Genomic DNA, 21,415 nt, shown 5'->3' with positions numbered 1-21,415 from the left:
ACCCGATGGTCAAAGGCAGCGTTGTCTATGTAGCCTTTCTCTCAACTGCAGGGTGGATGCTGTCAAAATGCGCCATGTCAGGACACATAATCCTTCTGGGTGCGGTTTAGGCTTCCCAATGTCGGATATGGGCGTGTGTGATACGGCTCTGTTTCATTTTTTTAATGGCAGGTCTGGCTGTTCTCGTTTAGATGCTGTACACAGTCTTCTTAAGTGCAGCATACCACTGTATTTAGCTTCCCGTGTTTAATTATTCATGCTTCTCAAGTTCCAACTCAGTAGTGGTTGAAAAGTTAGACAAAAGAACATATATACAAAATTCAGGTGATTGGCCTTAAATCAAAAGAGCTACTACTGGGGCTAGTTGGAAATACATACTTGAAGGAATTGGCCTTAAATACTCTGCATTAGAGCTGCGTACAGCGCCTGCCAGGACCACTTGGGTGCATGGACCTGACCTCCTTTACGTGGTTACTGCAATGAGTAGCAAGCTTCGTCCCTACAACGATTGCAGGTCCACCAACAGCATTGGTCACAGGAAAGCATGCGCTGCAGGAACAGTGGCTGTGCTCGCGACCGCCGTTGTATGCCTGCTTGTGGGACACTACGTCCTGCCTCCAGCTTGGGAGCATGACTGCAAAAGGACAAGCGACTGTCTCACCGCGTCATCACCATCCGAGACAGCGGGCCGAGAGAGCAAGGAGCTCACCATTCGCCCCAAAAATAAGAGCGCCGCATGTGCTGGTGGAAGCTGCAGCAATGATAGCGTTGTTCACTGGGAGAACGTGCATGGGCATGTCGACACCGACCTTATTACGAAGACAATTCAAGATGAGACTCTAGAGGAACACATTCGGTAAGTCATTTCGGAATCGAAATAGAGTAGTAAGGTGGAAACTTGGGAGAGTTGATCCTTATTCATGATGAAGTTAGCGCCAAAAACGAGGACCAAAGTAAGACAAAACACGAGCGTTTTTTCGCAACTAAAACTTTAATGGAAGAACACGGGATATGTACCAATTCCATGAAGTAGGTCAAAAGAAACATACATGATAACGTCACGGAAAACCTTAGCGGGCGATACAACTGAAGAGTTGTATCGCCCGCTAGCGATCGCCCCTTAGCGGGCGATACAACTGATAGTGCAAAAGCAGGAAACTTCATGGTCCCAATCACGAATAGCAAAACCCAAAAAACACAAAAGAAACAAAATGAGGGAAGAAATGGATTGTAATTCCACGTGTGGTCCAGGTATGCCAGTTCCTTTCCCGTTAAAGAAATTGACGGTGCGCTTATCCGTGTATTTCCTTGTCGCGAAATGTAAAAAGCCTCCGTGATTTCGCGCTGGAGTCGTTCTTTATGAAGTGATAGTATTTCAGCTTGCGCATAAAGGGGATTGGATTTTTTCTTTCATACTGGCCTACATTCCGGCACACAATCCGGCTTACATTCTTTACATCCCTGGCAATGATCCCCCAAATGCGAGGACATCGACCCAGAGAGCAATTTCTCGTGTTGTTTAACCGCACGTTTACTCAACGTCCTGTCTGACCTACGTTGGTCTTGGCACACGAAACAGGCAGCTCATACACCACACTCGGTTTGCACGGGATGAATCCCGAAGTATTGCATGTCTTGGACCTTTTCTTATTTTTAATTTGTCCTCTCTGACTATCTATTATTCTGCTTACTAGGCCGCACACTTTCTTTAGCTTGTTTGCAGCCGAGAAGACTACCGGTACGCCATAGCGCCTGGCCAAGCAGCTAAGATCGTGCGAAAGTTGATGCTTGTATGGTATCATCACCTTTTTCTTCTTTATTTTCTCGTCCTTTTCCTTCTTTGATGCAATACCTTTTACCGAGCGGATAAGTTTTTCACATGCAAAACCTATTGCGCTCTCCGGGTAGCCTGATGACTTTATTTTATTTACTTGTTCATGAAAGCTTTTAGCCATGTCGTGCGTGCAGGACTTTACCTGGACTGAACGCAGGCATGAAGGTACAATGCCATTTCTTACAACTTTCGAGTGGCCTGAGGCGCTGTGCATTAAGGGCTTGAATGATCGCGGATGATAACGCCAACAAACGTGGTCTGGTTAAAAGATAGCAGCACATCAAGAAACTGTAGTTTATCTTCGGCTGATAATTCGAAACCCATAACGAGACCATGCCCACATTCTCGGAATACCTTCGAAATATTCACAATGTTGTCAGTGAAACGTGCACTGTCCACAAACACCAGGTAATCGTCCACCAAAACACGTACCTATACACGCGAGAACACATGCCGTTTAGACGTCTTTCAAGATATCTCTCCACGCTGCTGAGGAAGATGTCAGAGAGAACGGGCGCCACACATGAGTTGGCGCGCGTTCTCCCCGACATCTCCGACTGCGCAATTTGTTTTGCATGTGAAAACGTTATCCGCTGGGTAAAAGGTATTGCACCAAAGAAGGAAAAAAACGAGAAGATAAAGAAGAAAAAGGTGGTGATACCATACAAGCATCAACTTTGGCACAATCATGGCAGCGTGGCCAGGCGCTGTGGCGTGCAGGTAATCCTCTCGGCTCCAAACAAGCTCAAGGAAGTGGGCGGCCTAGTAAGCAGAATAATAGAGAGTCAGAGAGGACAAAATAAATATAATAAAAGGTCTAAGACATGCAATACTTCGGGATTCATCCCGTTCAAAACGAGTGTGGTGTATGAACTGCCTGTTTCCTGTGCCAACACCAACGTAGGTCAGACAGGACGTTGAGTAAACGCGCGGTTAAATAACACGAGAAATCGCTCTCTGGGTCGATGTCCTCGCATTTGGTGGACCATTGCCGGGGATGTAAAGAATGTAAGCCGGATTGTGTGCCGAAATGTAGGCCAGTATGCAAGAAAAAATGCAATCCCCTTAATGCGCAAGGTGAAATTTTATCACTTCATAAAGAACGACTCCAGCGCGAAATCACTGAGGCTTTTTACATTTAGCGACAGGAAAATACATGCATAAACGCACCATCAATTTCTTTAATAGCAAAGGAACTAGCATACCTAGACCACACGTGGAATGATTACCCATTCCTTCCCTCTTTTTTGTTTACTTTGTGTTTTTTTTATTTTTGCACTTCGTGATTATGACCGTGAAGTTTCCTGCTTTTGCACCATTTATGTCACCCGGCACTCTTCTGATGTATCGCCCCCTAAGGTTTTTCTTGATGTTATGATGTATGTTTCTTGTGATTTACTTCACTAGATTGGTATATATCACGTGTTCTTCTGTTAAAGCTTTAGCTACAAAAAAACGCTCCTGTGTGTCTTTTCTCCCACTTTGGTCCTCATTTTTGGCGCTAACTTTATTGGTTGGTTTATTGGTTTATTGGGGTTTAACGTCCCAAAGCCACTCAGGCTATGAGGGACGCCGTAGTAAAGGGCTCCGGAAATTTTGACCCCCTGGGGTTCTTAAACGTGCACTGATATCGCATAGCACACGGGCCTCTAGAATTTTGCCTTCATCGAAATTCATCCGCCGCGACCGGGATCGAACCCGCGTGTTTCGGATCAGCAGCCGAGCGCCGTAACCACTGAGCCACCGCGGCGGGGCGGCGCTAACTTTATCATGAATAGAAAAACGTTCGATGAAAATATAATTCAAACTATATAGGACATGATTGTACAGTTTCCACACCTACACATAGCCTATACCTAACCCTATATTTAAACCTATAATTATACAGGCCTCTACCTAGAAGTGCACAAACTTCCGAAGGCGACTGGGCCGTAAATATTTCGGTTTGAGCTGAAGTCAAGCAAGAAAAAAATGTGCTCCTCATGAATTACAGAAGATCGCTAATTTTAAGAAGAAGTAGAATAAGGAAATTTTGCGCAGGCTGTCACTGATTTCGTGTACGACTCGAGGTGCAAGGCGATCGATCTGCTTTGCTGATTTAAAAAAAAGAATCAGAGAAACAAGTCATGTAGAAAACACTTTCCCGTTCGTCTTCACGTGTTTTTCCTTGCCGTGTCTATGTGCCGCGATTAATCCTAGCTTAGTGTGATGATTAACACTTGCTACATAATATTCTGAGACCTCCGAATGCCGCCTCCCAAATAAAGGCATCGATGATTCAAATCCGTACAAGCAAACGCACTTTTTGTGCCGATTGGAAGGAGGTTGAGAATTTGCTTCACTTTGCTGTCCAGTACCTTAATGCGAGCTTTTTGCGTAGAAGGAAAGGAGCTTGTTATAAATGGCAGTTTAATCTTGACATGAATGTTTTTATGCATATGCTCAAGTAACAATATCGGAAGAAAAAAACCAGAAAGGCGAGCTGACCACGCATGTGGCTATTGTTGTAGAGGTCAAATAAAGCTTTGCTAAAAGGGCTCTGAAACACCTTCCGAGGGGAGCACATAAAGTTGCTTTATAACTGTTTTGTGTTTTCATGAAAATCTGTTCCAAATAATATACTTCTACGCGCAGCAGACAACCCACAATCACGCGCGAAAGTTAACGAGCCCTTCCCGGCGACTTTTTCATGTTCCCGCACTCCTCCGTCGCTCCCACCTGTGTATACAAGTTCAGAGGTGGCTATTGGTTATATTCTTTCAGCCGTTAGGCAGCCACCATAGCCGCGGCCAATCAGCGGAGTAGCTCCGGCGGATCACAAGGCTCCGCTCCCGGATGTGGAGCCGGCGGAGGAGGGCCCACCTTCCAGCGTTGAAAAAGTGACGAGAGCAGAGAAAGACACGAAGATGCGAAATTAAAATTTCGCTACAGATAACTCAGCTTCGGCAAATCGCATGAAAAAAATTCTTTCTCGGCAATATTCGTGAAGGGGGGCGCTTTAACATCTCAATCATACCGCGACACTATTGAAGCATTACAGCTCCTTTCAGAGCCCCTTTAAATACTATGCTCTTTTGGTATATTTATGCTTCGCAGTACTGAAAGCGGTTTATAGATACATAAAATACCATATTCGAATGTGTTTCTCCACAAAAAAGCTCCTTGTGCTTTTACGCAGGGTTCTCAGCAAAGAGCCTCACGTTGCTGGCAGCCCGCGTGAAGAACTCGTGCTGGCTCAATACGTCGCCGACCGGCTTACTGAGTACGGTTTTGACGAAGTCCGGCTGCAACCTTACCACGTGCTGCTCTCCTACCCTAACGCCTCAGACCCCAATACCGTACGTGCGTCACCAGAATTTGCTGAAAATTCGAGCAGTGTTCTTGGTAAACTGTGCACAAAACACTTCTGCCGTTTGATCAGCTATCGGTTTTATCATATTTGTCGACGTGTTGCATTAAACACTTTTAAGTCCTATGGACAGATGAATGTACACGTCGGTATGAAAGGTTGTATGAAGAGCCCGCTTTAACTGTAATATGCGCTACGATATGAATTTTATGCAAAAACGTAATTACGAGGTTTCGAAAAAAATCTTTCGAGAAATGAAAGCAGTAGATATAAATGCGGTAGATTTAGTACTGCACAAAGGCCAGGAAACGCTTGATTCGTTTTGGTGTTATTCAAACGCCTAGACGTGTATGGGTGTCGGTTGGGTAAATTTATCGCAATTTTTTTGTTTTTCGCCTTACCTTGGGCGGAAAACTGGCAAAGCAGACCAGAACCTGGAACAACTTCCCAGAAGTTTGTCGTATGCCTAGCGAACCACTACAGCTTCAGAACTTTAAGGCGGATTTTCCAGGCCTGGAAGCTAATTGTTTGTTTCTTACAATTCTACGCTGAACGAAGCATGTAAGTGTTATTTTTTTTTATCCTGCAGGTACAACTGGTGAATGTCAATACAGGCGAAGTTCTTCTTGAGGCAGCTTCCCAGGAAGAGCCAATTGATGGCCTGGACACTGACGTGGGGCCGGCTTTCCTTGCGTACTCGCCGCCGGGAGACGTTTTGGTTTGTAATAAAATATCGCGCTTTCTTCGGCAGCAACAGACATGGTGAAGGCTACATGTCAATATACGGTCACCCAAGCATGGTTTGCGCGATAAATAGGCCGGAACTGGTCAGGAACAAGGTTAGATGTATAGATATTGGAGAGCCATTTGTTCCGTGGTGGACATAGGCTGATGATGATGGTTGTAAAGGCAAGCAACAACACATCATATGAGTAACACAACAGAAGTGAGCCTCCTTACTAACGCACACACGAAAAGATAGTCATTTGTCTCTGCGGTTATTTCATTTCATTCGAAGGACATGAAATGCTGCATTAATGACCGAAGGTCAAAGGGAGAGATGGGAAGAGGCAGTTTGCTACTACAGGTAGCCTATGCTGGCGCAATGCAGGTACAGTTTAGGAGCATTACGAGAGTCCTGCAGTATATGTAGAGATGCAGATGGCGAAGGTGTACGATGATTCAAGTGGTGATCCTGTTAATCATAATTGCGCGTAATCTTTATGATAAATGGGCTTACAGAAATTTTCTGGGAGCTTGCCGTCTTTGTTGTTTTTTTTTGCGATGTACGGGGTTCCAACTTAGTCCCTGTTTCCCGCCTTAGTATCGAGTGGATTTTCTGAATCCTCGTATTTCTTTGAAGAGCAACGAGTAATGAAGGACTATGAGCCCAGCCGTAACAAGAGCTCACATATTTCATGCCAGTTTCTATGTTCACAGCTTCTTCAAAATATGCCACTCACTTTATATAGTTTTAGAGAAAGCGATTTTTTTAAGACCTGAGTGAAGAGGCCCCATTTCAAGCTTCGTTAATTGATGAGGAGCCTTATTGCAGGGTTGCCTTGTGTATGTCAACAGAGCAACGCACGAAGATCTAGACGACGTTGAAGCGCTCAACGTCAGTATTGCCGGATGCATCTGCATTGCACGGTAAGTATATACAGAAAAGAAATGCTCCAAATTCAAAGGTGCTCGATGGTTCTCAAAGCACCATGATAAAGCCGACTTGCTAATATTTATGTAATTTATGTCAAACACTTGATATCCATTGCTGGCGCTCAGTCCTATCGACAAGACTTATCTATGTTAACCTATAATTTGGCAGTGAATATAATAGAGCTCGTGACAGATGCCGCTAGATATGTAGAGCTTCTTCAGCAAGACTTCTCCTATATTGACAGCTTAAAGACTAGTTCTCAGTGTTGAATTTCTGGCCACGTAGTAGAGCTTAATATAGATGCGAAATGCAAAAGAGCCCGCAGTCTGGTGTTTACGTGGACGATTAAAGCACTCAATTTTCTATTCCTTTTTGCTGCGCAGTAACGGAGGCTCCACACTGGCCTCCAAGGCTTACAGCTGTGCCCGGAAGGGAGCCGTGGGGCTTCTTGTGTTTCCGGATCCAGGCGGCCGCACGGCAAAATCCGGATCGCCTCTGCTCTTTCCTGCCGGGCCATGCATGCCGGATGGTGTGCTGCGTAGGGACACGATGATGCATGGGGGAGATCCTCTCACGCCTGGAGTGCCCGCCATACGTGAGCCAATACCTTTCCTTGTACGAGTAGGGAAATCTTTTGATTTCAGACAAGAAAAGGAAACTTCAGCTTTTTTCAGGGACATAGTGCGGTATGCTGTTCTTTTGTATACTCTCACTCGCATATCCTTGACATGCACAAGGCATAGCTTTGGAAACAGGCAATGCTACAGGACGAGTTTTTGTCCTGCTGGAAATCAAACCAGCAGATGGCTATGAAAGCTGTGGTAAATAAAAACCCCGATGTTGTTTTGCCTGAATTTTTAGTGCGCAATTTTAAAGAGAACTTATTCTCAGCGACGCGGCTCGATAGATGTAGCACCTTTCAAAATATTTCATCACCATCATCATGAGCCTGAAAACGTCCACTGCAGGACATAGGCCTCTCACATACATCTCATGGTACCGATTCATTCGATTAGGGCCTCGAATATTACCTAGATGTCCATGAGGTTTATGCGCACGCATTACGAGGATAGATGCGCCACCCTTCAAAAACTGTCACACTATGGTGTTTGCTGTTCATTGGTGTAGCGCAGCTGTACCGGCAGCAATGACACTTAAAAGCTCTAAAGTGTCCATTATTTTCGAGGATATTTGCAGCACTGTGGATGCAGCACGAGAAGCAGCAAAAGTTTGCGTGTGAAATGATGTGAATTTCGAAGCACAAAAACAAAATACTTCTTAAAGCATAAACAACTAAACTCAATACACCGAACGTTAAACACAGCGTTGATGCTCACCCCTGCCATAGCCATAATACACATGGAACAGTCCAGTTTGCGCAACGGAAAATAGCTGATTACTACACTTAGCGATCGGTTCGCGTCTAATTTTGAGTGCAAACCGATTACCAATCACGTGACTACATATAAATGAGTAATTACTCCCTTATTATATTCTTGAAAGTTCCCTGCGTCACAAATCTTCCGAATATTCGATTTTTCATTCTTTCTGTGTATGAATTCGTAGTTCTCTAGTACTAAATACTCTTTTTGGGGCTAATAGTGTCTGCAGTTTAATAGCTTTCAACTGTGAAGATACAGGCATTGACTTTCCTTGAATGCGAAGTGGTCATGTTTTGTTGTTTCAACATTAGATAAATGTTAGAGGCCGCCTTATATATTGTGCACTTTTCCAAGGGTGTTTTCTCCTTTCTTAAGAATTGAAGTAAGGTTTGATGTTTTTGTACTTGACGTTATATATTAAGAGGTTGCGTGCCAGTCTTATCAGCCGAGTAGATTTGAACAGTTGATTTCAAGGTACTTTATTTCTTTGCGATGTTCTCACCACATTGCCCAACAGTTCACTGAAGTAACTGCTTTTCAAAAGGCCAGCCGAGGCAAACTGTCCTGGGTAAAGAATCCCCCAAGAAGTTTCTGCAAAGCACCAAAGCCTGGAAAACAGGTTATATATGCTTATAGGGAGTTCAGAATGCCACGCTCAATATATTTCGCAAACAGAGAGCAGAAACCTGGTTTTGCATGCAGGCAAACGGACAAAAAAATGAAACAGTAAGTGTAAGCTACTTTTTTACAAAATTTATTCATTTATTTATGAATACTGTCAACCTTCATTTGAAGGTCATTAAAGAGAGGAAAAATGAAGAAAAAAATGCATATATACGCAAGAGTGAGCAAGCCTCTTCGAGCATACATTACAAGCGACCACAAAATGCAACACAGTTCACAGCAACGTACAGCCACCTGCTGTACAAAAAAAAAAAAAAAACATCTGACTGTCAGTAACGCGCACACACAGAGGAATCCCAAGCCTAGACAGAGTCCATAATACAACATTTTGGGCGAGTTGGTTACCTACAATCATTATTACAGCACGAAGACGGCACAAAACAAGAAGGGGACACAACAGCGCTGACTGTCAACTAAGTTTTATTCGAGACCAGTAGGGTTTTTATACCACCTGGCGATCAGAACAGGAAAACAAACATACAAGAATAGCTGTAGGCACGCGCAAGGGTACAGTAACGGCGGTTATCCGGCACGTGTCAGATTTCACAATCTAGATATTTCATCTCTTTCTGGGACAATGCCACTGATGGTGCGCTTATGCACTCGTCCTGCAGTATTATAATCATAGCAGCTTCTATTATTTCTCTTGTTAATGTGTCTCGGTGTTTCCCTATCACACTGCATTGCATGTACATCGGTTTACATTTATCATCGCTGTCATCTTCTGCGCTGCAGTCCCTGCAATGTTTGGCTACGTGGCCTGTGGTAGCCACACGTGCGACATTGCCACCTGTTCTGATCGCCAGGTGGTATAAAAACCCTACTGGTCTCGAATAAAACTTAGTTGACCGTCAGCGCTGTTGTGTCCCCTTCTTGTTTTGTGCCGTCTTCGCGCTGTAATAATGAATGTAGACAGAGTCACCAAGTGCATTGACGAATCCTGCTACACCTGCAGACTCACCAACATGAACGGGCAGTGCTCAATAGCATCCGGAAAAAATTAAAGGGAGTAGCCAGTTTTGGATAATCGGAATAGCATAATTGAATAGAATGAATACTGAGAAGCGGCTGTACTCCAACACTATTGAGTTTGGCCTCATCCTCTGTGAAAACTTCATACTATATTCAATTTGCGAGTTCAAGGAATAAAATCATCACCGTAGTGTACTCTTCACACACTGACGAAACTCTTATGAACAGAATTTTTCGGAATGACATGTCTGAAAACGTTATCTTGTCACCCCATTGATACCATCCCTTTGACGAAGTCATGAAAAATACGCGGCTTTTATGATATTCGCTCCACCATATCAATCGTAATGTAGCACTCCCTCTGCAACACGTTATTATAAACGTGGATGTTCTTTGTGAGATATGAAGTGTCAATTCTTCGCGTTTCAGCGTTTGTTTATAAAACCCCTTCGTAATAAACGGAGTGGCACAAAATCCATGTCGTTTTGTGGCTTAATTCGCGCCGAGAGTTAGCTCGTTGCCCTAGTCTACGTGCTGACGGGAACTTGCATGCAGCATCTGCGGAGAGGATGGATCCTTCGTTCGCCGGACTGCCGCCGATTCCGAGCCAGTCCATCAGTTACAGAGACGCCAAACTGCTCCTGAGGTAAGCGCTGGGCAAAAAATTTTAGCATGCCATGAAAAAAAAAACACGTCGCAAGACAACTGTAAGAGATTTGGTTTGGTTTGGTTTATTGGGGTTTAACGTCCCGAAGCGACTGAGGCTATGAGAGACGCCGCAGTGAAGGGCTCCGGAAATTTCTACCACCTGGGGTTCTTTAACGTGCACTGACATCGCACAACACACGGCCCTCTAGAATTTCGCCTTCATCGAAATTCAGACGCCGCGGCCGGGATCGAACTCGCGTCTTTCGGGTCAGCAGCCGAGCCCCATAACCACTGAGCCACCGCGGCGGGGCACAACTGTAAGAGAGGTAGGGCTCCTGATCAAAGGAATGGTGAATAGAGAAAAGCAGAAAGCCTTTCGTTTTTCTACCAAGTCTGGCTTGCACCATCAAAACTCAGATTTTGTCAGTCACGATACTTTAAAATCTCGAGGGCTGCATTGGAACACGGGAGCAAAAACACACCTTCCAAGGTAGGCACATTTAACAGCGAATCATTCAAGGGCGTGGGAGGCATTTTTAAATGCAGTGATGCTGCGCTGCATTGAATTACTGTTCCATACATCGTGTCACAATTGTTAGTGGTTGCCAGAAGCATTGTACAGTCACGGGTAAAAAAGATTAGCACACATGACGAAACACCAGAACGCTGGAATGACAGCGCGTGGCGCTGCGGGTGGCGAAGAGGCTGATAACGAGAGTGCCGGGCCGTTCCCATTCTACAGTATTAGGGTGGTTCAGCGGACTGCCACGGACAGCAAAATTACTGGCTAAAAGCAGCGCTATCATCTATTGTTCCCGCGAGTTCCTTTTGACAAACCATCGTGGACATAAAAAAAAACGTAATAAAAAGAACCCATCTTTGCTCATGATAACCAAGCCAAAATAAATGCTGCAAGCACAGTTACGTAGGGTCGGCAATTCAACGTTCGGGCGGTGCACACTTGATAAAGCTTACTTCCTGCCGTCCCCCCCCTAGGCTGCAAACATGGAAACGGCCCGTTAGGCAGGTCTGCGTACCGCAGCGCCGCGTGGTGAGATATACGAATTCTAATCGCCAGTGATCTGTGCTAATATTTTTTGCTCGCGACTGTACTGCATTCCAAGGTGCGTGCGATTTTATGAAAGAACGATGAAATGAACGGCGGCGCAACATGAACACTAACAAGAAAGGGGACACCACATGCGCACACTACCAACAGTTCATTGCATGGAAAGGTGGCATATTTAAACATACAGCTCAAGCATGTCACTCATCGCATTATCGCTCCGAAGCCAACACGCGAAAGAAAGCAGCAGCATCAGGATAACAGACAAGAAACCTTTAACCACTGCAGAAAAAACTAAGAGGTTCTGATAACAGAACTTATAGGAGGTCATCTCGTAGCAAAAACAGTGTCAAACAATCGCAGCAAAAGCAGAGTCAAACATGAGAAGCAAAAGCAGTCAGAAACCAAACACCGAAAATAAAAACAAAAAAAACAAGAAGCAAATTACAATCTTAGCAAAGGCAGAGTCAAACGCATTAAGCAAAAGCAGTCATAAACCAAACACCGAAAATAAAAACAAAAAAAGCAAATGACAATCGTAGCAAAGGCAGAGTCAAACGCATTAAGCAAAAGCAGTCAGAACCCGAAAAACAACAAAAAGTAAAAGACAAAAACAGTAACAAAATTAACAACCCGCCTAAACAAACAACAGACGGCCGATAGAAATGCAGGGCTGAAAAGATGCACACTACATCCCAAAGACCATAAGCTCTTTGTGATGGAATCGATGTTAATGGTAGCTGTAACAGCTCTACCTTCTGGTTTGAAAAACTTTTTCAGGGGCAGCGCGTGAGCTAATTTTCAAGTTTATACGAATCTTGGCCAATGTTCTAATGACGCACAAACCGGCAGTTTTTAGGAACTCGACTGGGATCTCAATCAAGTAAATGCTGTCGTTTTACGCAATATCAGCTTAAGTAAAATTGTGCTTGTTCTTAATATGTACGATTGGCCAGCGCTTCTTCGCTTATTCCTGTGAGTTTCGTTGTTCGAGGATGTAAAGGAACAAACGAAAATGAAAAAATAAATCTGGAAAACAGACGCTTTGCGAAGTTCGACACAGTTCCGTTCACAAGAGAGCCTGCTGCACAGCACATGAGTGAAACTGGGAGGGCAATTTTGTGCGTTTAGGTAAGCAGTGCTCAGCGACCATCAAAATGTTTATGCAGAAAAGCTCAGGAAACTTGCAGTCGTTGTCACTTGAGTTTTAACTTATGAACCTATGCCTGTTCGAGATAAATTCATGCCATGCAAAATTACAAAGATGCATCGTTGAATGCTGCTATATATTTTTTATAGCCGGTGCAAGTACAAACAAAGGCGTGATTTTTTGCGCCGTTTTCTGGGAGCAACATTGCTGTTTGCGATCGCCTTTTTGACAACTGGAAGGAAAGTGCATGCAAGGACAGTAACGCTGGCATAGTACGAACGTTCGTTCTGTCAGATTTTATTTGATTTTTATCGTCATCTTATATAAGTGGCTCATTGCAATGCGGTGAAGGCGCCGTAGAATTCTTAAAGTGCAACTCCGACGTTTTTTGTACCTGCACGAGCTTCACTGAAACATTCAGCGTAAGAAGTTCGAGTTGTCTGGTCATTTGTTCCAAATTCTGCAGCAGGGCGACGTCTTGTTACAGCACCAAGAGATTTCAAAAATTTCCATTTCGTGCCGTCAAAAAGGGCGATTTCTGCTGCCAACCTTGCACGTGTGAGGTTCCAGGTTGGCACACTTGTCGATATTCGCTCTGCATTTGCTTAAGTGCGCTCTGTGCTCGGTGTTAAGCATCGTGCGGTCTGTTGTTTTATTTGCGGTCCTAAGCACAATAGCTCATAATGCCCAATAGCATGCTTCGTCTCATCTGGTCTCGCACACGTGAAAATTTGTAACCTGAGCTGAAAGAGAAAACTGCAGCCCATTGATGCGCGCGGATTGCTTGAACTGCAGCATTGCATATTTCAGGACGCTTGAAGGACCCGACGCTCCTGGTCACTTTCAGCTAAGAGAGAACGTCACCTATAGACTCGGAGGAGGATCAAATGACAGGTAAGACAAGCGCTGAGAGACGTGGCCTGCCAGCGCGCGCATACTTACCGAGGGGCATGCAGGCTGGTCCGGCTACGTGTGAACAACCTCTTCACTCTGGCGCTGATTAACAATGTCATCGCAAAGATGCACGGTGCTGTGGAGCCAGGTGAGGCCTATAATTTAAACACTTGGTAGAACTGCATTTTAGAGCGCAGCTCTTAAGAGCGCGTTTCTTCGCCTTCAATTCCTCCTCAGTGTCCGTTTAAAACAGGCCTCATGTGGCAGTGCACAACACTACCTGCTGCTGCCAGCCAATGTCCTTTGTGCATTTTGCTGCCTGCATAGTGCATCTTTTTGCCCTGCCGCGCAGACCGGTACGTGGTGGTTGGCGCTCAGCGGGACTCTTTCGGATTCGGCGCCCTTCATCCCGCGCCCAGCACGGCTTCTCTCCTCGCCCTGGGACAAGCGCTGGGCAGTCTAAAAAACCGAGGCCTCAGGCCCCGGCGCAGCATAATCCTGGGCAGCTGGGCAGCGGGCGAGTACGGACAAGTGGGATCCACCGAGTGGGTCGAGGCAAGTTCTGCGGCCATACCACGTGTACTAAAGAACGAAGTGATTAATGACAGCGATGTGAAGCTATTCATGCGATGACATGAAAGTGTGTAATGCAACAGAAGGGTGAGCTTCAGCTTTACTTTACCTAATTCCTCTTAGTGTTAGGCTTTCAAAACCGCTAGAAATATAGAACAGTATGTACTTGCTATTATATCTTGACTACATTAAGAAAACTGCGCCTTCTTGGTCGAACTTAGTAGTTACCGCATTAACGAACCTTTAAGCTAAAACATCCCTAAACAAGAGTGTCAGTACTACCGACGTTTACAGCAAAAACAAAGCTTTTCATAGCGAGAGCTGTGACTTTATGTAAACAAGCATTTTAATTCCGTGCCGCAGAGCTGTTCTTACGCTGATAAGTTCGGTGCGCTCATGAGCATCTACACAAGCCCGGCTCTAGGGCTACAGAGGAACCTAGGGAGGCTTCTGAGCACCTGCACAGTTTAATATAAAGCTGTTCTCGTGCGAGGCCTGAACTATGAGGAATTGTTAAAAAATTTTGCTTTGATCTATCTACGGTAAAATCTTGTTTCCAGGCATATTTCTCCAGATCTAACCCTGCTACTTCTCCAAACCGAGCACTAAGTCAGAACTGCTGGCAGTGATGCGTATGATTCAGCATCTGAGTGATAATTGCTCCTGCATCTTACTGATAGGCTGCCATCATGGGTGTTTATACAGTGGTATTTTTAATTAATACTGTCCGTATCTTTTCCTACCTTATCCCTGTGTTTTTAATTCATGAAATTCCCAGACATTTACTATTCCCTTCCTTATATGATTAATGCCACCACTGAGCCATGCAACGCCCATCGTATTGCTTGCAACACCTAAAAAGCATACTAGAGAACAAATCAGAGCGTGTATTAAGTGAAATGTTGGAATTATGAAGTTATTGATTGCGTTGAGCTCTATTAGGGCTCTTCATTACAATTTAACTTAAAAAATCATGTTTTTATTGTCATGCAAGTCATCATGCTGCATTCTTTTAAAGTAATAATAGTCCTCCATTTCGTTCTTTCAGGAACATCTTTTCGAGCTGCAGTCTAGAGCCATTGCCTATATCGACATCAGCGAATGCGCCAGTGGTAAGAGATGTGCTTGCACACATGAATATGATTGTCTCCATTGCGTACGAAGCATGCAAAGCTGCATGCAGATATTGAGATGTTAATATTTTGGCCATTTCGACGAGTTGCGTGCAATAGAGAGGTTGCTTTGCTTGTAAGCTTTTTGAAAACGCATGTATTTTGGCGCGATATAGCAAAAATTTGTTAGCCCACAGTGCCGAAGGTAACCGCGTTTCCTAAATTATAGAAACTTATGCATAGTATTTACGGTGGGCTTCAGGCCTCTCTGCAATTAAGGCGCCCAACATTAATAGTGAGAAACTTACCTATTTAATATTAGTTAAGAAGCCTGGTAGTAAGCAGGCCTAAGCACTATTCGGCTCTACTACACCGCTGATAATGCTATCAGGAAAAAAGCGATCTTCCAACTCAAAACACTTATTTTTAAAAATAGTAGAAAGCCCTAGGTGGAACTCCTTGCATACATAAAGGCAGCCAACAGTCACCCAAACCCAGTAGCATAGGGGAATGTTTCGTTTTTCTGAATTTTTCTGAATTTTTTATTTTGAATAATGGGAGGTTATTACTGTAATTATCTTATCGTCTAAAGATAATTGATTAGAAAGGAGAAGACCCTAACATACGCCGCAGGTGAGATCCGTACCAACCACCTCCAAATTTCGCGTCTACAGTTCTACCAATTGAGTTACGGCGACGACTGTACAATATTATGCTTTTGGAGCTATTGTTGTACATGTAACATAATCCTAACAGTGTTCCCCAGCTCCACACTCACCCATAGTGGTGGACGTAGTAGATCCTGTATTGCCACGAGTTCCACGTGAAACGTGACCGAGAAGTGAGTGTGGAAGCTGTGCAAGTACCCTCTGATGCTACCTATGGCATCAAGACTGCCAGAACCGAGGCCCTCGTTCAAAGACGGCCACATTTCGAAGGAGCGCCTTTGTTATTGCGACGAAGTATGTGAGGTTCCTTGCCTTCAGAAGCGAGCATAACACCGCGGCAAAATTTTCGCGCAATAACGCAGGTGATACTTACGTGGTAATTTGCTTCCGGGAGAGGGCGTTCAACCGAGAGGTCATACAAGGTCTTAAGCTATTCAGCAGCGAAGAGAAAAAAGGAACTATTTATGGCATACATGAAGGCGGCCAGGGGTCACGAAACAAAGGTGCATAGGGGAATATTTCTCTTCTTTTAGTTTCTGTTGTTTATTAATGTAAGATTAATACCGCAATTACTTTATCGCTTAAAGACAATCGATTATAAAGCACAAAAAACAGCCACATGCCACCGGTGGGATCCGACCCACGATTTCCTGATCCCGGCTGTGGCAGTCTTGATGCCATAGGCTGCCTAAGAGGGTTCTCGCACAGCTTCCGTGCTCATGTTCGATCGCCTTTCCCGGGACGCTCACGGCAATACAGCACGTACTACGTCTCCCGCCATGGACGAGGGTAGTGCTGGTGAGCCGTTAAGGTTAGGTTATATGCAAGAAAAATATTCCTAAAAACTTAAGATTGGACAGCAGTCGTCGTAGTTCAGTTCAGTTGGTAGAGCACGGACGCGAAATTCTGAGGTCATGGATTAGGATCCCAACGGTGGTATGTGGCGGTTTTTTCTTCTGATTTCTACTCAATATTCTTTAAGCCATAAATACACTATTGATCTCTCATTAATGAACATGACAAAAAAAGAAACATTCACGTATTCTACTTTGTTTCGGCAACTGTTGGCTGTCTTCATGATGTCGTAGCAGCCTCCCTTTGCCCTTCCCTTGCCCGCTACACACACACACACACACACACGCACACACACACGCACACGCTCACGCACACACGCACGCACACGCACACACACACACGCACACACACACGCACACATATGCACACACACACGCACACTAATAAGGAAAGGGTTTCGTGGCTCTTGTGTAATACGTATAAATGGCCAAAATGCAGAACATAAGACATTTAAACATATGTATTCTTATTACTTCAAATGCTATCATTAATAACTTATTTTTAGTACAGCATTCAACCAACCAGGTCGCTACCTGTATTTTACTCAACGCATGAGCAAATCCACAATACTTGACGTGCTTCAAGTTTGCAGTGCAGACGTGCATTGCACGCGCTGACGGTGCAGTGACCTCTGCGCACCCTCACAAATACATTAATTTGTAAAAAAAGTAGAAATTTGTAATTCTAGCTAAATTTTAAGCAGGAATCGAACAGCATTCTTGTGCTTCTGCAATAAATAAACAGTTTCAGTCTCAACATACCTGCAGCTGTCATTTTGTGGTTACTAAATAGGTTGATGAAAATATTTTCTCTTTTCATAGCTGATCATATCCACAGGAATGTAAACTTAATCGGAAACCTTCCCTCGCAGGTGGACTTCTGGTACCGAAGGCTTGGCCTACGCTAGAAAACCTTGCCTTTGAAGCAGCCTCACGAGTGAGTTCCTCGTACCAATATAGCAGGTCCTGCAAAGCATTTCGAAAGCGTTGTTTTGCAGCCAAAAAAAAAGAGCATTGTTTTATGGTGCAGGTGTGGGACAGCAGGGAAGCAAATGTGACAGTCGCCGACCTCTGGCGGCGCCAGGAGAAAGGGATGAACAGCAGTAGCGAGTCCAATCTCTGGTTAGTACAGCCATTGCGTTCAACAACATAAATTTCCTGAGGAGCAATAGAACGCCCTAAACTGCCAAACATTTCGCTAAGAACCTTGAACGATTTCTTTCAATTTGTGCAAAACTATCGCAGGCAGAGGTTGCGTTTATGGTGCATGCTACTCGTGCGCTGTGTAAATTTATTGTTTTTCTTTAAGCGGGTGCACGGTTTCCATGGGAACTAGGACAAAAAAGAATGAAACTAACAGCAAACAACCACGCCTTCCTTGCCGATGGTGTTTTGGTGAATATTTTCACTCTGCGGTCACGTTTTGTTTTACCAGGCAGCAGCTTCTCCCCGTCAGATGCTGGTTTTTCACAGGAATTACACTGTTCAAAACGAGCTCGCAGGATGGTTACGGGTGCTGTAATGCGATTATGCTAACATTAGCATAACCAGAGCATTGAGATAATGCTAGTGCGGTAGAGCCACGGCAGTCTAGTTAGTTTTGAACCTCAATCGATCCTATACCGATCAACTGTAGCCTAACGGGTTGAAACTTTTTGGATAATTTGTCTGCTGCACCCGACTTCGTTGCTCCTCGCTCTTGCTGATTCCATCGCATCGCTTCTGCTGCGGCGGCTCGAACTGCATTTTCCTGGTGTCTAAGATTTATCTAAACTGACACGGCTTCAACTGCTGGGTCTTCACATCTAAATCGCTTTGCTTCTGCTTTTCCTACCCAAACCGATGAGTTTTCTTCGTGGCACGCAAGATAGCCTAGAAAGCTGGGCGAGTTGGCAGCTGTTCGTGATATTTTGTGGGCAAAAACTTTGCGAAGCCGAAGTGAAAAGGCACAGGACACGCGCCGTACCCACAATTACTTCAGTGGAAAGGAAACGGATACTTAAATACGAAGCATTGACGCCTCTTGTGTTTTCTTTTTTCTTCGTAAAGCAAGCGCCCAAAAAACGCCATCAACATCAGAAAGGATTGGTTAAGCGGGCGAGGAGTTTCCGCTTTACAACCCAAACTGCAAACACTGTGGCCAACGTGCTACCTACGATCACATCCTGTGGGACTGCAAAATAGAGCCACCTCCAGGAGATCTAGTTACAGCTCCTTCTCTCGAGCGGTGGTAGACCGTGCTGGCTAGCTCTGACCCCAGAACGCAAGTTTTGGCGGTGGAGTGGGCTGACAAAGTCGTCAAGGGCTATGTACTCTCGACCATTTAACGCGACCTCTTGCCAAGCTCTTTCCGGCGAATAATATGTTTTACAATCAATCCGCTCACGACATGGAGCTCCGCGGATCGCTCATCTGGGTCAGAAATTCTTGCTTCGTCCATAATATTTCAACAAGAGTCATCAAAAGGACTGTACTCTTTGATGAGTTGTTGAGCGAGATAGTGCCGTTCTCCACGAGGGATATATAGCGCACCATTTTCAGTGGACTAGCCACCACACAAGGGGTGATTTCCAGATGCTCAGAAGCGTTAAAAAGCATATTTTGTTGGGATATTTCATTTAATGACAAATCGGCCTCGGTTTAAATTGGTTTAACGTCACAAAGCGGGACGACGTAATGGAGGGCTGTGGATAATATTACCCACCTGGGGTTCTTTAACGGACACCGATATCGCATAGTACACGGGCTTCTAGCATCAGCACGCGAGCATCAAAAACAAATCAGTTGCTGTGAGACGGCTGGGGGTTAGACGTTGTTCATTTTGACAGCACTTGTGCTTTCTTCTCTTTTTGTGCGCATTGACACGTCTGCATAGAATCCCGTCACACACGACCTAATTAGTAGCAGAATAGGCTTGTTGGGCCGCGTTTTGAGATGTCAAGGCCGCCTTGATACGGCCGGCGCCACCGACGCTAACACATTTTTTTAGCGACGAGTTAAAATGACCTAGCACTTTTAAACAGGCATCAGGGCCTCTGAGAAAACCGTTATCACGACGGCTGTGATCCAAGCAGCCTCTATCTGTGCTAGCAGTGTGGACACATTGGGCCCTATTTTATACAACAGTGATGGCATATTAATAGGGAACTATCTTGTAACCGGCGGTACTCTACACGAATGCACATATTATTGGGAACCCACAAAGCCATTAGGTACACCCTCTGGCATCATCCTACAACCCACTGCATTTGTTTGTTTACCGAGCTGTGCCGTAAATTATGCATTGTCCTTGTTCGGATTGACCAGAACGTGTGAGGGCCTCTTTTATTTGGTCCTCTGAGCTTAAAGGGCTACTGAAGCGGTTTTAGAATTCGATGAGTTTAAGGTTGACGAATGTGCGAAACGTGCACGTAAAGCCTGCGAAATCGTTTTGCTCTAGCGTTTAAAATGGTGGCGTAATCGCCGAATAAAGTCGTTGTCGCATTCAGGCTTCTCTGAAGTGCACAGCGACGAGGAGAGGCCCCGATAATGACGTCACGTATGACGGCCCTACGTTTCCAGCGAAAAAACGGTTATTCCATGGAAGAAAACCGACGCCATCGAAGGTGAAGCTTACGATGCATTGTTTGGCGCCATCTGACGACGCACAGCAGCTGCAGGCGTAAGCAGCGGACATCTGAAATTTCGGCAACAATGACGTCACTGCCGAGTTTCCCCGCACTCCTCCAACGTAGTGAGAAGAAGCCTAAACATTGTCGCGGTTTTAATCGATGATTATGACATCATTTTAAATGCTAGTGCAAAAATACTTTTCATGCTTTATCCAGAAGCTTGATAGATTCGAATTCTTGAATAACCTCGAATTCTCAAAAAACCGTTTCAGCTTCCCTTTAAGGCTCATACGAGGGCTACACTTCCAAAGTACATGGAAGAAGCTTGCTTAGCAGCAAACTCTGAGCGGTATATTTGTGTCAAAGGCTGTAGATGATTTTTCTGCTCGCGCGGTGCTCGGGCGGTGCGTCTACTCAGATCGCGTCCTCGCAATGGAATTTTTAGCATCTGCCGGCGAGGCGACCGAATATCCACACTGTTGCCAACAATGTGCTTTCACTGAATCCCATGCAGTTGCTGAGGAGCGCATGCATGAGCGAGACGTATCCTGCTCGATGTCACCCTATAGGGCTCATGCTAAACAGCTGCACGTTAACAGACTGGAAGGCTCTACGAACTTTTTGCAATTAGATATGCGGAGGCCAGAGACGGCACTACGATGCACATGTGTGAAGAGGTCATCAACATAATAGAAATTATGGTTGTCCTGTTTATGATTCGGAGAAAAAGCACACGCGCATAATGACGTCAGTTTTCGTAATTAGGCCAAATCCGAACTAAGTGCCCTAGCGCTTTGCAGCCATTGTTTTTCACCTGCCATCTAGGCCACATGACCTTGTGACGTCATCGCAAAATGTCACTTGTATGTACATATGCAGAGATATTTTTCTCCAGAGGCGTCGATTCTTCTGCGGCCAGATACACGTCTTGTGATTTTATCCCTCGCAGTCGCTTAACCAG

At 44.8% G+C, this 21,415-nt stretch overlaps 1 protein-coding gene across 2 annotated transcripts in view; it reads left to right on the top strand.

Annotated features, from left to right (window-relative positions):
• The window catches only part of LOC149361871 (aminopeptidase NAALADL1-like), a 49,416-nt gene that overhangs the window by 10,916 nt on the left and 17,085 nt on the right, over positions 1-21,415 (top strand). The window contains exons 3-14 of one of the 2 annotated variants that reach the window (XM_089569608.1): positions 515-856; positions 5,013-5,172; positions 5,773-5,901; positions 6,739-6,833; positions 7,224-7,435; positions 10,434-10,524; positions 13,553-13,636; positions 13,699-13,784; positions 13,989-14,191; positions 15,258-15,321; positions 17,716-17,780; positions 17,874-17,965. In XM_089569608.1, the coding sequence (XP_089425734.1) occupies positions 515-856; positions 5,013-5,172; positions 5,773-5,901; positions 6,739-6,833; positions 7,224-7,435; positions 10,434-10,524; positions 13,553-13,636; positions 13,699-13,784; positions 13,989-14,191; positions 15,258-15,321; positions 17,716-17,780; positions 17,874-17,965 (1,623 nt within the window). The remainder of the gene's footprint in view (positions 1-514; positions 857-5,012; positions 5,173-5,772; positions 5,902-6,738; positions 6,834-7,223; positions 7,436-10,433; positions 10,525-13,552; positions 13,637-13,698; positions 13,785-13,988; positions 14,192-15,257; positions 15,322-17,715; positions 17,781-17,873; positions 17,966-21,415) is intronic. The other variant, XM_089569609.1, reaches the window with a different exon arrangement.

Source organism: Amblyomma mixtum, chromosome 2 (genome assembly GCF_055824585.1).
Source record: "Amblyomma mixtum isolate Tamu chromosome 2, ASM5582458v1, whole genome shotgun sequence".
Taxonomy (NCBI): Eukaryota; Metazoa; Arthropoda; class Arachnida; order Ixodida; family Ixodidae; genus Amblyomma; species Amblyomma mixtum.
This window is presented reverse-complemented; position numbering and strand designations above follow the sequence as displayed.